Source organism: Suncus etruscus, chromosome 18 (genome assembly GCF_024139225.1).
Source record: "Suncus etruscus isolate mSunEtr1 chromosome 18, mSunEtr1.pri.cur, whole genome shotgun sequence".
NCBI classification, from domain to species: Eukaryota; Metazoa; Chordata; class Mammalia; order Eulipotyphla; family Soricidae; genus Suncus; species Suncus etruscus.
The window spans coordinates 5,582,375-5,597,975 of record NC_064865.1 but is presented as its reverse complement, the minus strand read 5'-3'; the positions used below and the strand labels follow the sequence as shown (position 1 = coordinate 5,597,975).

General features: G+C 39.1%; 1 protein-coding gene across 2 annotated transcripts in view; it reads left to right on the top strand.

Moving 5' to 3' along the window:
• CLIC5 (chloride intracellular channel 5) overlaps nucleotides 1-15,601 on the top strand; it is a 197,786-nt gene that overhangs the window by 59,864 nt on the left and 122,321 nt on the right. The window contains exon 1 of one of the 2 annotated variants that reach the window (XM_049765514.1): nucleotides 15,015-15,216. The exons of the other annotated variant lie outside the window; for it this stretch is intronic. Coding sequence (XP_049621471.1) covers nucleotides 15,151-15,216 — 66 coding nt within the window. The 5' untranslated portion in view covers nucleotides 15,015-15,150. Of the gene's footprint in view, nucleotides 1-15,014; nucleotides 15,217-15,601 lie in introns of those variants that run through there. 2 annotated transcript variants of the gene reach the window in all.

Sequence of the window (15,601 nt, the reverse complement as noted above, 5' to 3'; positions counted from 1 at the left end):
ATTAAGTGGTTAGTGAATACATGAATGCAAAAATGATAAAACTACATTTGGAAATTGTTGTTCCAGTGGATAAATGATTCATCTGTAAGATCACAAATGTAGATCTAAGTACTGTTCTCTGGGTATGGAAATAAAGATTAAATAATTTTTCAATGGGGCCAGAGATATAGCACAGTGGGTCGGGCATTTGCCTTGTATGAGGCTGACCCAGGTTCGATCCCCGGCATCCCAAAAGGTCTCCCAAGTCTCCCAAGAGTGGTTTCTGGGTGCAGAGCAGCAGTAACCTCCAAGGGTTACCGGGTGTCACCAAAAAAACAACAAAAAAGAATTTTTCAATATTTTAGACTTTTTTTCAATTCTGGCTTCTTTATATACCTTAACAATTTTACTTATTTTAATTCTGGGATATTTTCATGTTGTAAAAACTTAGTAAGTAATTGGGTAAGGAGTAGAAGCAACTCATCTGTACATAAGACACTATGTACTCCTCATGGCAGGTTAGGGGTCTTATTCATTAATTTGACCTTAGCATAAAACTCAGTGTCCAGCATACCAAGGTACAATTTGCTGAGCTTTATCAAAATGAGATATTTGAAGTGCTTTCTGTCTATGCCCTGGAAGATGGAAAACAAATTAATTTGAGATAATGCTCTGATTATTATTCAGCAAGATTTTATGGGAGTAGAGTTAATCTTCTTGGCAGCTAATAAAAAATTGCCCATTTTAAATATAGCAAAAATGCAACTAAAATTCCTGCCCCTGAATACATATTAAACAGAACTACTTATCACAATGCTACAGAAATAAATTTCCTTTCCAGATACCTTACTATTACCAGGTAATGATGTATAGGAACATCTTGTTTTGTTTCTCTGTCAGCCTGAAAGGGAAAGAAGTTGGATATGGAAAGGAGATAACACAAACCAAAATACTGACATGTCAGAATTCTAGGGGAGGAAAAAGATTTTCAGTAGATTGTTATCCTGCCCTGTAGGACTGAATTTTTTTTGATAATGAAATTCAAATTAAGGAAATTTTATTTCCAAGAATGAATTAGTAATTTTCTTAATATTATTTTCAGGAAATAATTCCTGTGTAGGTCAGTGAACTCATAAAATATTAGCAAGCATTCAAGTAAAGGATGAAGGCTGTTCAGGGTCAGTTATGAATATAGATATTACCCAAGTACACTGATCTAGCAGTTAAGCTCCAACCTCACTTCCATGTTGTTATTTTTTAAATGGGGATTCTTCTGCCCAGTTGTGAGTGGTAAAGGCCTGATAGTTGGGTGTTTAAGCTACAGGAAGAACAGCATCATATAGGTGGTTCTGGAGTGTGGGCTCAGGTGGTGATTTGATAAATCCCGGGACATCTCACATCACAGGTATTGGTCTACCACTAGAGCTATCTCCACAGCCACAACCCTTATATTCTGTTTTGATTATATCTGTTTATTTTGCTTTTTTATTCACTTAAACAAATTAAAAATAAAATATCCATTACTAGTATTTACTTGTTGGGGTTATTAAAAGCAGACACAGTAGAAAGTCAAGTGGATCTGAATTCAAATCCCAGCAGTATTGCTTTCTAGCAAATAATGCTTACTGTCTAGCCTGTATGTATCAATTTCCTCATCTGGAAAATGGAATAATGTCAGCAACTACCTCAGAGATAGAATTTCAGTAGTGGATTAAATATGAAACTACCTGTGGAAGGCTCTAAACAGTGCTGTCTTACAAACATTTAGGTAGAAAAAGTTGTATACAAATCACAGAGTGAGGCACATTATACATATTCAAAATTATATTTAAACCTTATATAAACTTTAGGGAAGGCCCTAATCTCCATTTTATCCATAAAGAAGTTGAGGCTCTGTGAGACTATAAGCTAGACTAGGCAATAAGAATAAAAGGAACATTATAAATTTGGAACTTCTGCATCTAAGATTCTTTTCACTATATTGCAAGATATTTTCATTAAGGAAAAATAATTTATGTAAAGCATGAATTGTGCATTATGACTTTATTATTTTATTCCACAATTCTCTGTGATTACTTTAAATCATAACATAAAACTTTTCTCTACAACTTTGTGACTATTTTTATAATTTAGCTAATGATCTTTTTTTGGGGGGGCCACACCCATTTGATGCTCAGGGGTTACTCCTGGCTAAGCGCTCAGAAATTGCCCGTGGCTTGGGGGGACCATATGGGACTCCCGGGGATCGAACCGTGGTCCTTCCTTGGCTAGCGCTTGCAAGGCAGACACCTTACCTCTAGCGCCACCTCACCGGCTCCTAGCTAATGATCTTGAAAAAAAAACTCTCCGTGAAAAATTTAAAAATAACTTTTTTTTTTAACCTTAGAAACAACCTCCTTTTTTTTGAAATGCATCAGTGTGTAGTCAACTCATGTCTTCCTGAAAATAACCCTGAAAACTAATTGTTGCAGATATAAACTTCTGCTGCAAGTGGCTTCTGTCTTACAGTGCCAGTGTGGTTTCAGTGAATTCACTTCAGGGAGAGTGGGTTGCTCGAACCGGATGTACGGAGAAATATGAAATATGAAATAAATAAAACCACACAGAGAATGTGGGGTCAACACGTTTCTGGCAGGAGTGCGACAGTTTAATTTTTCTTTTTTTCTTTTTTTTTGGGGGGGCCACACCCAGTGACGCTCAGGGGTTACTCCTGGCTATGCGCTCAGAAGTCGCTCCTAGCTTGGGGGACCATATGGGATGCCGGGGGATCAAACTGCAGTCCATCCTAGGCTAGGGCAGGCAAGGCAGGCACCTTACCTCTAGCGCCACCGCCCGGCCCCAAGTTTAATTTTTTGAGCAGGACAATTTATAGGGCTAAAAATTCGCCACAGGTGAAGAATAATTGTAATCACAAAGCCTAATATAACAATAACAATACCTAAGCTATGGGTGTGACTATAAAAATTTTAAGTTACAAGAGAGAAGGTCACAGCTCAAGGTAACTCTTAGCAAGCTTGCTTTAAATGCAAAATCAGGATTAGGAGAAAGTAGGAAATATCTAGAAACTTGGTCTTTCTAGGCTGGACTCTATTGTTTTAGAGGTTAAACGAAGGGAGGTACCAAATCCCCAAGAAAGAGCTTCCCTATTTCTAAAGGAGGGTCAAAAGTCAAAATCTGTATTCTGGTTACACCCTTGATTACCAGAAACTGCAGCTGCAAAGGACATATTTGAAAAGGAGAGAAAACTTGTCTTTACTTTTAGGGCTGACTATATCCAGAAAAAGGGGTTCTCAAATAAACTTTGGTGCTGGAATTTCTGGGCCAAATTATTTGATAGAGGTCAATATTTTGCCTGATATAAACAAAGGAGAGAGAGGCAGATACAGGCTGAAAATGTAATGCCAGGCGTTTCTTTGGAAATTCCTCAACCATCCAAGCAGGGAAAAAAGGCGTCCACAGCAGACCTTTTGAGGAACCCCATGGGGGTTAAATTAGTTCTACCCACCAGGAAAATCTGAGGATACACCTAGTGGGCTGAGCCCCCTTAAAAGCTTAGGCATGCCCTGGAAAACTTCCAGTTGTAAACATTAGAAAATCTAGCCCAAGAGTAGTCTGAACCAAACAGGGATTTTGCTGACCATCATACAGGAAAATTTAAAGGCATCTAAGCACCAAGAGATCCTTTCACTCAAATAAAGCATAAGAACATGGGATACGTCTCTCTAATAGATAACTTCATTTCTTTCTGTTGACTCCTCTCTGAACATGCTTTATCTGCTGGTGGCAAGATGTGGAAACATTTAAGAATCATTTTCTAATTTCTCCATAAATTCGGCAGAAGAGAAATGTTCTCAAAAGATTTTTTAAGAAATCCAAGAATCTGAGGACTGAGCGGTGGTGCAGCAGTAGGGCATTTGCTTTGCACGTGGCCGATCCAGGACGGGCCTTGGTTCAATCTCCTGGCGTCCCATATGGTCCCCCAAGCCAGGAACGACTTCTGAGCGCATAGCCAGGAGTAATCCCTGTGCGTCACCAGGTGTAGCCCAAAAACAGAAACAATAACAACAAAAATTCAAGAACTAAGTCTAATTGGGTCCAAGTTGAATATGTGTTTATTTTCTCCATAAATTTCTAATTTCTACTAATTTCTCCATAAATTTGGTAGGAGAAACGCTCTCAAAAGATTTCTTTTAAAAATTCAAGAACTAAGTCTAATTGGGTCCAAGTTGAACATGTGTTTATTTTTTTATTACTTTAGTTAAAAAACATGGTTACAAAATTGTTCATGATTGAGTTCAGTTATACAATGTGCATAACCCTTCACCAATACACATTTCCCACCGGTTTCCCTCCCACAATCCCCAGTACCTGCCTCTGGGCAGACATTTTAATTCTCTGTCTCTCTCTGTCTCTGTCAGTCTCCCTCCCTCCCTCCCTCCCTCTCTTTCTCTCACTCATTCTTTTCCATTTTTTCCCTTTTAGACACTGTGGTTTGCACTACTGTTAATGAAGGAGTACCATGTATATCATTTTATCTCCTTTCAGCATCCTGTTCTTGTCCAGAGTGATTGGTTCTCATAGAGGACCCTTCTCTACCCAAACTGCATTGCTCTGCATTTGTGGCAATCTTCCTACCTATCATGGATTGGTCCTCCTGGTCCTCATCTCTATTGTCTCTAGATATTATTAGCATACTATATTTTATTTTTATTATATTCCACAAATGAGTGAGATTATTCTATGTTATACTTCTCCTTTTGACTCATTTTACTCAGCATAATACTCTCCATATCCATCCATATATAAGCAAATTCCATGACTTCATTTTTCCTAATAGCTGCATAGTATTCCCATTGTGTAGATGTAGTTTCTCTATCCACTATGTGTTCTTGTGGACTTTGTTTGTTTCAGATTTTGGCTATTGTAAATAGTGCTGTGATGAACATAGGAATACAGAGGGTTTTTCAGATTTGTGTTTTGGATAAATACATGGATGGGAAGGTAGACTGGTCCATTCTTTGTGGAAAAGTCTATGGATACTCCTCATAAAACAAGAAATCAAACTTCCAGATGATCCAGCAATAGCACTCCTAGGAATATACCCATGCGTTTATTTTTGGCCAGTCACTGTGTCTGATGTGGTATTCCCATTGGCTCACACAAGTCAGCAGGCTACCAATGATATTTTACTCGAACCTAATAGATGGAAGAAACTGTGAGTACATAAGGAAAAATAGGATGGTCCTTTAACTAGAGGATTATTTTTATTGTCATTGATAGGGACAACCCTTCACATGTCATTTTAGTAGTTAGCATGGTTATGGAAATTTGCCTAATTTCCTCAAACATTCTGTAAGTATTTACCTTGTATCCATATATTTCTTCATTTTCTATATCGCAAATGCTTCTAATCTTACTTCTTCCCCATACCTGGTTCACTTCAGTACCATTTTGGGGTTTTTTTTTTGAGTTATTAAAAATATTTTTAATTAATTAGAAAAATTGCATTGAAGCTAAAATAAAACCAGGCATATAATTAAAGTAATATTGGTTAACTCTTTTAAAAGTTTATTGCATACATTTACCTTGGACTACATTCAAACTTTTGAAAAAGTATATTTGTGTAGTAGTTGTATGTTTATATGCTCTTTCTGGGTCTTAACTATGAGCTTTGCCATTGAGTGAGGACAATAACCAGAGCATCAAACCCTGCCAAAAATTCATAGTGATGCAATGGAACATGACCTCAGATCACTTTTCTTCTCTAGAGGCTTGGCGTGTGTGTGTGTGTGTGTGTGTGTGTGTGTGTGTGTGTAAGAGAAAGAAGAGACAAAGACATAGAGAGAGAGGGAGAAAGAGTGAAGGAGAGAGAGCTTTTGTTCTTTGTTTATTTTTTGGCTACCAATGGATGTCTCTTAAACTGGATTTCTAGATATCATTTTTTTTTTTAGCTAAATTGATTCTATTATGGTAAAACACTTTAGGTCTTTTCTTTAAGGTCTTTCTTTCCTTCTGAAAATAGTGTGGAAAATCTCTTTCCATATGTAATCTTCTATCTTATTTTATGCAGTAGTTTTGATTTTCCTTTATGTGACTATTAGCCTATCTATGATGATATTCTTTAAAATGTGTTTTATAGACTAAAAGATAGTCTGGTAAATACTCTATGATATTTGAAAGTGTTTTATATTGTTATTTGAATGGGATATTTTGTAAGTGTTAAGTCAAGTTGTCTAATAGTGTATTCTCTACTTATATTTTGTGTACTTTATTACAATTTTTGGTGTGTGGTAATTTTCAGCTGTAATTGTATATATTTTTTAATTTCAGATTTGTTTTTTAGTTCTGTAATTTATTTTGAATTTACTATTAGGTGTGTACACACTTTGGCATATAATATCTTCCTGATGAGTTGTCTTTTATCATTGCAAAATTTCACTCATCTCCAAGATAATTTCTTAGTTTTAGAGACTATTTTTATGATATTAATATACCAACTATCTATAATAAAGTTTTCATGGTGTTTCTATCATTTTTTTAAAATCTATCTAATGGCTCATTATGTTGAAATGATATTCTATATCATATACACATGAATATAACATATTATTTTAAAGTAAAATTCAAAAGTCTTTTTAATAAATGTCTTTATTTAAACACTGTGGTTTACAAAGTTGCTCAATAATAGTTTCCTTCTGGAATTCAATGTTCCAACCCTAATCCCACCACCATTGTAACATTCCCTCAATCATTGTCCTATTTCCCACCCTCCCCTGAGCATGCTTTGGCAGGTACAAATAATTTACTTAATATTTCTTGTTTCATTTGTTTGCCAAATGAAAATAAAGTCAGCCAAATGAATTGACAATCAAATGAAAAATAATATGTTAACTCTGTGAAGGCATTTTCTTCTCTTTTTCTTTCTCTCTCATTTATTTACTTATTTTGTCGCACCTGGAGGTGCACCAAGTACAGTGCTCAGGGAAACAAGCAGTGTGGGAAAGCGGGGGGGGGGGGGGGATGAGGCCCAGGGCTCCCACATGCAAAGCATGTGCTCCAGCCCAACTCATTTCTGTGGGCCACATGAAGATTATTTCCAAAATAAGCCCTCCTCCCAATTGTATTTCTAATTCTTTTTTTATTATATATTTTATTTAAGTAATATGATTATAGTTGGGTTACAGTCACAAACAGATCACCCCCCTTCACCAGTGTAACATTCCCCCCTCCCAGTCCCTGCCTGTATTCGAGACAGGCAAACCAGTGTGTCCAACCCGAGTCATTCTCCGTGGTCCTGGTGAAACTTTTTCACACTTTAGCTGTTGTTGGTATCAGGTTCCTATATTTAAAGATTCTGGATTCTATTAATTTCTTTCATCGAAGTCAGGCTGATGTGGAGCATCCTCTAGTTTCAGCACACCATTAGATGTGGAGTGATCTGCCCTGCCAGCAGGCTGTTGCTGAGTCGTCTGGGTGTTGAGAGCACGCTTTGGAGTAAATCAATGCCAGAGTAGTCTTCCCTGGTAGAGGTTTGGATTCTGGTAATGTTGTAGACAATTGTGGTTGTTTCCATAGATGGTAGCCATTTTTCAGGTGTGTATGGGCGATGCTGATTCTTCTGAGGCCTAAGCCAAATCATTATGCCAATGTTCAGGGTATAAGGCCTAACTGCATTACCAAATTTGTGTTCCATCTCTCTTAGATAAGAACTTGTTTGCATATGTATTTTAATGTGCCTATGCAAAATAGAAACAATGCCACAAGATATTGTTGGTGCATCTGGGACCGACGAATAAAGTCCAACATTCCCCGTAACTTGGTTCAAACATGTATTCTTTTTTTTTTTTTTTGGTTTTTGGGCCACACCCATTTGACGCTCAGGGGTTACTCCTGGCTATGTGCTCAGAAATTGCCCCTGGCTTGGGGGGACCATATGGGATGCCGGGGGATCGAACCGCGGTCCTTCCTTGGCTAGCGCTTGCAAGGCAGACACCTTACCTCCAGCGCCACCTACCCGGCCCCTCAAACATGTATTCTATACAGAGATACTCTTCTACCAGTATTGCTTATAAAAAAGATCTGATAGGGGGAAAAGTAAACAATCAAATAACGAAACCAGTGGACAAAATTGTCACTATATGAGGATCTTCAAAAAGAGTTATAGATGTTAAGGGAAAACATCTGAGATGTACAAAGCAGATACATGTGTCCCTTTTATATTTTAGAAATAGTCAAGAGGGAGGATGTTGTTTCTGAGACACCACTTTGGTCTGTGATTTTGCGAAGCAAAGAATGCATGGAGCCATATCATCCCTGTGTTGCCTGCTGAAGTTTCCGACTCCCTCCAAAACATTACTGTGAGAGATATGTAATCCACTTTGGCCAAAACAAAAGTCATTAGTACTAAAAATTGGTTAAATGTAGGGTAATAGTAGGTGGGAGTGAGGGAATAAAGGAATAAAAAGAGCTTCTGGATGATATTCTAAATATGATAAAAAGATTAAACACAATAATATCCAAATATTTGTCTTTAAGTTTCAGAATGGAGAGGTTTAGTAAGGAAACTTGCCTGGGACTTCCTAAAGAAAGAACCTCTTCTGGCTTGCCCAGGCAAACTCCAGGGGAAGCCCTGGAGTTCCAGAGGATGGAGGTAGCAGGGTGCTGGGTGACCCAAGCCCCGAACCATTCCTAGGCCTGGTTAAAAAGGCCTTTGGCATGGCGGACGCCAGCCAAACCCCATGCCGGCAGAACCTCCCGGCTCCCAGAACGGAAAGAGACCCTTCAAGAGCTGGAAGGCGGGAGGTTCAAAGTCCCCACCCAAACCCCTCCTCTTGAGCCAGGTGGGCCAAAAGTCTTTTAATAAAGCTTCAATCCAACTAACTTTTAATTTATGACTTTAGAGCTTTTTTTTTATTTTTTTCTTTTGGTTTTTGGGTCACACCCAGCAGCGCTCAGGGGTTACTCCTGGCTCTATGCTCAGAAATCACTCCTGGCAGGTTCGGGGGACCATATGGGATGCCGGGATTTGAACCACTGACCTTCTGCATAAAAGGCAAATGTCTTACCTCCATGCTATCTCTCCGGCCCCACTTTAGAGCTTTTATATTTATATGTTTGGCATTAGGAATTTTATTTTATCACTGACTATTATGTTTTCTCTTTTCTGCCATCATGGCATTAAAGTTATCTAGATAGTTCTTGCCATTACATTTTATCTTATTTATATGATTTTTATTATACCCTTTCTACAACTTTTATAATTATTTTATGAGTGGTTATAATATGCATACCAAACATTTTATAATCTGCTTAGAGTTCACAGTTTACAACCATAATTTTAATGAAAATATATTTCGAAACTAAATCCATTTTCTTTCAACCTTTATGTTTTTATCAAGTACAAACATAAATAAATTAAAAAATAAAAGGATACAAAAAAGAAATGCCATGTAAAATCCATTAGCTATGTTATAATATTATTTCAACCATCATACAAAAATGTGAATGCTGCACAAATTTTCAAGTTTTCTTTTATTAAGGCATGCCATCTTTTTTATTGTTGCAGTTTTAGTTCCATTGAGTAGCTATACCAGGATTTCTTTATTCACTCATCTTTTCTTGGACACTTGGGTTGTTTTCAAATTCTAGCTCTTTGTGACTTGTGCTGCAATGAACATAGGTGTACAGAGGGGCTTTCTCCACCGTGCTCTTGAGCCTGTAGACTATATTCCTCGGAGTAGTATTACTGAATTATCTGGAAGAATAGAATTGTTTTGATCTTAAGCAAAATCAGAATGTGAATTATAAAAATACAAAAATTGCACAGAAATATTTTGTGACCTTAATTTTTTGTTTTCCTTTTCTATTGGCAGTGCTAGGGAATCAAATATCAGCTTCATATATGTTAGGCATGTGCATAACCATTGAGTCCTATGCCCAGATCCTTTATACTTTAATGTAGTGCCACTTGTTTATCTTTGCTTCTACTTGCTTGGCCAATGATGTTTCACCCTTGAAGATGCCTTTGGCTTCAATGTCATGGAGTGTTCTGCCTATGGTTTTCTCTATGTAATTATGGTTTCACCTCTGATATCAAGTTCTTTAATTCATTTTGATTTGACTTTTGTATACGATGTTCATGAGAGGTCTGAGTTTATTTTTCTGCATGTAGCTGACCAGTTTTCCCAAGGATTATAATTCCAATGTTATCAGCTTTAGAGATAGAGATTTATATCTTTAGAGATGTCCAAATGGTAAGTTATTTTTAGTATTTTAAGTCTATTGACAATAAGTAGTATACATTTGGAGAAAATAAAAGTTAGGATTTGAGATTAATGAAAGTTGATGTTATACATTGCTTAATCATACCTAAGAAGACAATCACAGTGTGTAAATAATCTTTCATTATATGCAGATATCTTATTAATCTTATATTTATTTACCTTCTTGCTATTGCAAATATTGTCTGCCCTCTGGAGCAGAGAAGTGTTACCTTTGTTAAGTATGCAGTGAAGGTACAATTCCTCCTCTGTAACGTGTCATTCCCAGAATATTCAGTCATTGGCTAAGAATGTAGAGCTGTGAAGGTCACTATTTCTTAAAAGACTTGGGTGATGTAAGCATGAAACCAAAGAGGAGGAGAGAAATTAAACCTCACCTTGATTTATCTATAGTATACCATTAGGATTGCTAGTTGGGCTTGGTGACTACTTTTACATTGAGGAGACATTTGTACTTGTAGTTTGTGAGAAAACAACTAACTATAAAGGGTAGTCAGGATACCTTACTATATCAGTTGCCTGGTCATTCAAGACAGTTCTACTGAAGTGCTTTCACTCTTTAAGGTCTTTCTTTCCTTCTGCAAATATTGTGAAAAATCTCTTCCCATATGTAATCTTTTATCTTACTTCATGCAGTAGTTTTGATTTTCCTTTATGTACTATTAGCCTAAAATGAACTTTAATCTTATTTTTTCATAGTGAATTTTAATTTTAATATATTAAGACTAGGACAGTGTCTCTGTGTCATCCAAGTGATTTACTCACTGTGCACTATTTGAATGAGGTAGTTAGCAAAGCAAGTGAGAGCACAGCTCAGTAGATATCTTTCAATTCCTGACCCAATGTTTCCAAAGTTATTAAAAAATGCTATGCATCAGTATGCTTACAAAATGAAGATTTGTTAACAGTAGAATCAAGAGAACCAAAGTATAAGAAGCTATACACAAACTGGACCTGTTATACTAGCAGTTTAGTGGGCTATGGGTGAAGGAATGGGATATATGCTGGCCACTATGGTGGAAGGAGCTCAACATTGGTGGTGGGAATGGCCCTAATTCACTGTCACTATGTTACTGAAATAGAACTGTAAAAAAATTGTACAAAAATAAAAAATAAACATTTACTCTGACACAGGGAGCAAAATATATAAAATAGAGCAAGGAAATAGACCACTTCAACAAGTGGTATTGGAAAAACTGGTCAGCTACATGCAGAAAAATGAACTCAGACCTCTCATGAACATCGTACACAAAAGTCAAATCAAAATAAATTAAAGAACTTGATATCAGAGGTGAAACCATAATTACATAGAGAAAATCATAGGCAGAACACTCCATGACATTGAAGCCAAAGGCATCTTCAAGGGTGAAACATCATTGGCCAAGCAAGCAGAAGCAGAGATAAACAAGTGGCACTAGGTTAAAATAAGGATCTTCTGCACCTCAAAGGAAACACTGATTAGGATACAAAGATTATCCACAGAATGGAAGAAAATATTCACCCAATACTCATTTAATAAAGATTAATATCCAAGATATACAAAGTACTGGTTGAGTTTAGCAAGAAAAGAATTATCTAACCCCATCCAAAAATGGGGAGAAGAAATGAAAATACATTTCCTCAAAGAAGAAATTTATATGATCAAAGCGCATATGAAGAGTGCTTCACAGCATTAATCATCAGAGGTGCAAATCAAAACAATAATAAGATATCGTCTCATGCCACAGAGATTGTCACACATCAGAAAGAACAAGAATAACCAATGCTAGTGTGGATGTAGGGAGAAAGGGACTCTCATTCACTGCTGTTGGGAATGCTGATTGGTCCAGTCTTTTTGGAAAACAATATGGATACTCCTCAAAAGGCGAGAAAAAATGAGCTTCCATATGACTTCGCAATTCCACTCTTAGGAATATTCCCTAGGAGCCCCCAAAAAATACAAGATAGAAAAATCCTATGGATCCCTATGTTCATCACAGCACTATTCACAATAGCCAGAACTGGAGAACAACCCAAGTACCCAAGAACAGATGAGAGGATAAAGAAACTTGGTATATCTACACAATGTAATACTTATGCAGCTGCAAGAAAAAAAATGAAGTCATGAAATTTGCTTATTCACTGTTGATATGGAGAGTATTATGTTGAGTAAAATGAGTCAGAAGGAGAAAGAGATAGATATAGAATGACCTCACTCATGTGTGGAAAAGAAGGAAAAATCACAGTATAGAAATAATATCAAAGATAATAGAAATAAGGGCCAAGAAGACCGGTCCATGGTATAGAGCTTTCCACAAATAGTGGGCAAATGTAAATAGGGCAGAGAAGGGACCACTGTGACAAAGATAAGTATGTTAGTTGGAAATGATAACTCTAGACAAGAATTGGGTGCTGAAAAGAGATAAAGTGATAGGCATGGTACCCTTTCATTAATAATATTGCAAACCACAGTGCTTAAAATGTGTAGGATGTGGTGGGGGAGTGAGAGTGAAGGAGAGATAGAGAGATGAGAAAGAAGAAAACTGTCTTCCCCATAGGCAGGCAGGAAGAAGGGCAGGAGGGAACCTGGGAGACTTTAGTGAAGAGAATTGAATGTACACTGGTGAAGGGTGCTGTAAAATTGCATGACTGAAACTCAATCATGTAAAACTTTGTCTCAGTGGGAAACAAATAGCAACAACTTGATTATGAACAACAAAAGTAGAATTGGTAAATTGAGATGGAGCATTCTGAAATCACTCTAACACTTATTATGTATTCTTCCCTTTACATAAGTAAAAGACAAAATGTAAAATAATGAAGATTTGGGGTACATAGCAAAGGTGGAAATGAGAGAGAGTATAATGGGTAAAGCTCCTGCTTTGCACACAACCGATCCAGGTTCAATTGCCACAGTCCATTGGGTCCCTTGAGCTCCACCAGAAATGATCTGAGTGTATAGACAGAATTAAGCTCTGATCAGGCTGGATGTGATCCCAAACTTGGGTATAATAACACATTTTTATAGCCTATGCAAATAAAAAATTTTAAGACAAGTAGCATAGCGTTTGCCTGGTATATAATAAGTACAATTTATTTTTTATTAATAAGTTACTCATGTTTTCTTATAAAATCGTGAAGTGTATATATATATATGTATACATATACATATGCATATAATGCATGCAGGTTAGTTAAAAATAAGGTACAGATACATTTTGAAGTTGACCAGATTCTGAAAACATTGTGCCTATTGCTTTTTCATAGTGTCTATCTTTAAAGGAAATGAAGGATGTTGGCTTTAGTTTGTACAACCACTTTGGAAACCCATCTATCAGTTTTCACGAGAGCAGCCTTATACCTGGCTCTAACAAATTCATCTTATATAGAAAACAGACAACAGAAGCATAGACTATAGTCAATCAAAATGATTCATATATTAGAGATGGGTATCCATGTATCAGAACATGATGGAATATTCATAACAGAAATATACATAAGTGGAATATATATAAATATATAAGTGGAAACTGTAAAAATATCTGTCAATATAATTAAAAAATATTGTGACGAAGAAAATGAGTATTTTCACAAATCTTAGAAACCTTAAGAATCCAGTCAACAAGGAGATAGTCTATTCATGTGTTCATGCTAAGACTCCAGCCAATACTGAGTTGAACATGCCAGAGTACTAGTTACTTTGGTCTTAAAAGAGCGGTGATATCAGGGGGCGGCTCTAGGAACATCTCTTGGGGGTGTACCTAAAATTGTATGTCTCTGTCTAATTCCTGCTTTAATTTAAGGGTGGGTTCAGATGGTCAACATTCAGGTGCACAAGTGCAACCCCAAACCCTTGTATGTGTGTGTCAGACTTCACCTAAACCCCTAAAGGGAAGGGAGGGAAAGAGGGAGAATATGGAAGGAAAAACCAGGGAAAAAAAAAAAAAGAAGAAACAAACAAACAAAAAAATTAAACAAAAAGGGTTGGGCAAACACCCAAATCCAGAGAAGGTTAAAAAGACAGGAATCCCTTTTGGGGCAACACATGACCCAATTGGCTCACTCCACATGCTTGTCACAGCCCTATCCTATTTGCCCAGCAAGAAGAGGACAAGAAAAGTCCTGTTTTTGTTTTGGTGGTGTGTGTGTGTGTGGGGGGGGGAGAGTGGGGACACCTTTCCATCCTGCCCTCGCCCCCCACACCTCTCCCCTCTCCACCTTGAGCATTGCAGAAGAGCTGGAGCTTTGCAAGTGCTTAACCCTGCAAGAGAGCAACTTGGAGCAAAGAAGGCATGAATGAAACCTAAGACTTCAAGCCAGCTCCTGTCTTCTGGCCTCCTCCTCCTCCTCGTTCTCCTTCCCCTCCTTTCTCCTTTTCTTCTCTTCCTGCTCCCCCTTGGTTTTCTAAACCCTTCCTCTCCTCTCCCTGTACCTCTCCTGGCCTCTTGCTCGCTTGCTTGCTTGCTTCTCCCTTTCCCCACCTAAGGCTTCTAGGCCAGGCTGGGTCCGGGCGGGGACCCGGGCCCTTTCGGGGTGCCGCTCCCGCCCCCGCCCGGGCTGACCCCGCCCCCGGGCCGCTGGCTATTTTGGGCTGCTGGGCGCGCGGGCCGGCTCCGGTGGCACTTGTTGCGCCCGGCACCTGCGGCGTCCAGGCCGGGCCCCCTGCACCCCGAAAGGCGCACCTTGCTCCCTCCGGGCTGCCCTGTCCTTCGCGTGTCATCGGTCGGGGCGTCGCGGTGCGCGGCTGGAGAAAGCGATTCTGCAAAAGCAGAACCCAACCGACCCCAACCGAACCGAGCCGCGGCGGGGCCCAGCCAGGGGAACCCCTGGGGGACAGGCGCGCGCGCTAGCCACCGCCGAGGTGGCGCCTCCACGGCGGGGCGGCGGGGCCCCGGGAGCCGACGGCGGCAGCATGACGGACGCGGCCACCAACGGGAACGGGGACGACCGGGACCCCGAGATCGAGCTCTTCGTCAAGGTAGGGGCGGGCGGGCGACGAAGCTCCAGGCTAGCTGGGCTCAAGTGGGACGGACAGTCGGTCCCCAAGGAGGCGGCCCGGCCGGCAGGGGCCACCCCGGGGTGGCAGGTTCGAGCCTCCTTCGCTGGGGCCTCGGGGGCACTGAACGCAGGCGTCGTCTGCTAGGTGTCTGCCTGTCCGTCTGTCTGTCCGTCTGTCTCTCCCTCTGTCCGGGAATTGGACTCGAGTCATCTGGCAGGTGTCCATCTGTCATTCTGTCCTCCTGTCTGTTCATCTGTCTGTTCTTCTAGCCTTCTGTCTGTCCATCTATCCGTGTACTGGACTCAGAAGTCACCTGACAGGTGTCGGTCTGTCCGTCCGTCTGTTCTTCTGTCTGTCTATCTGT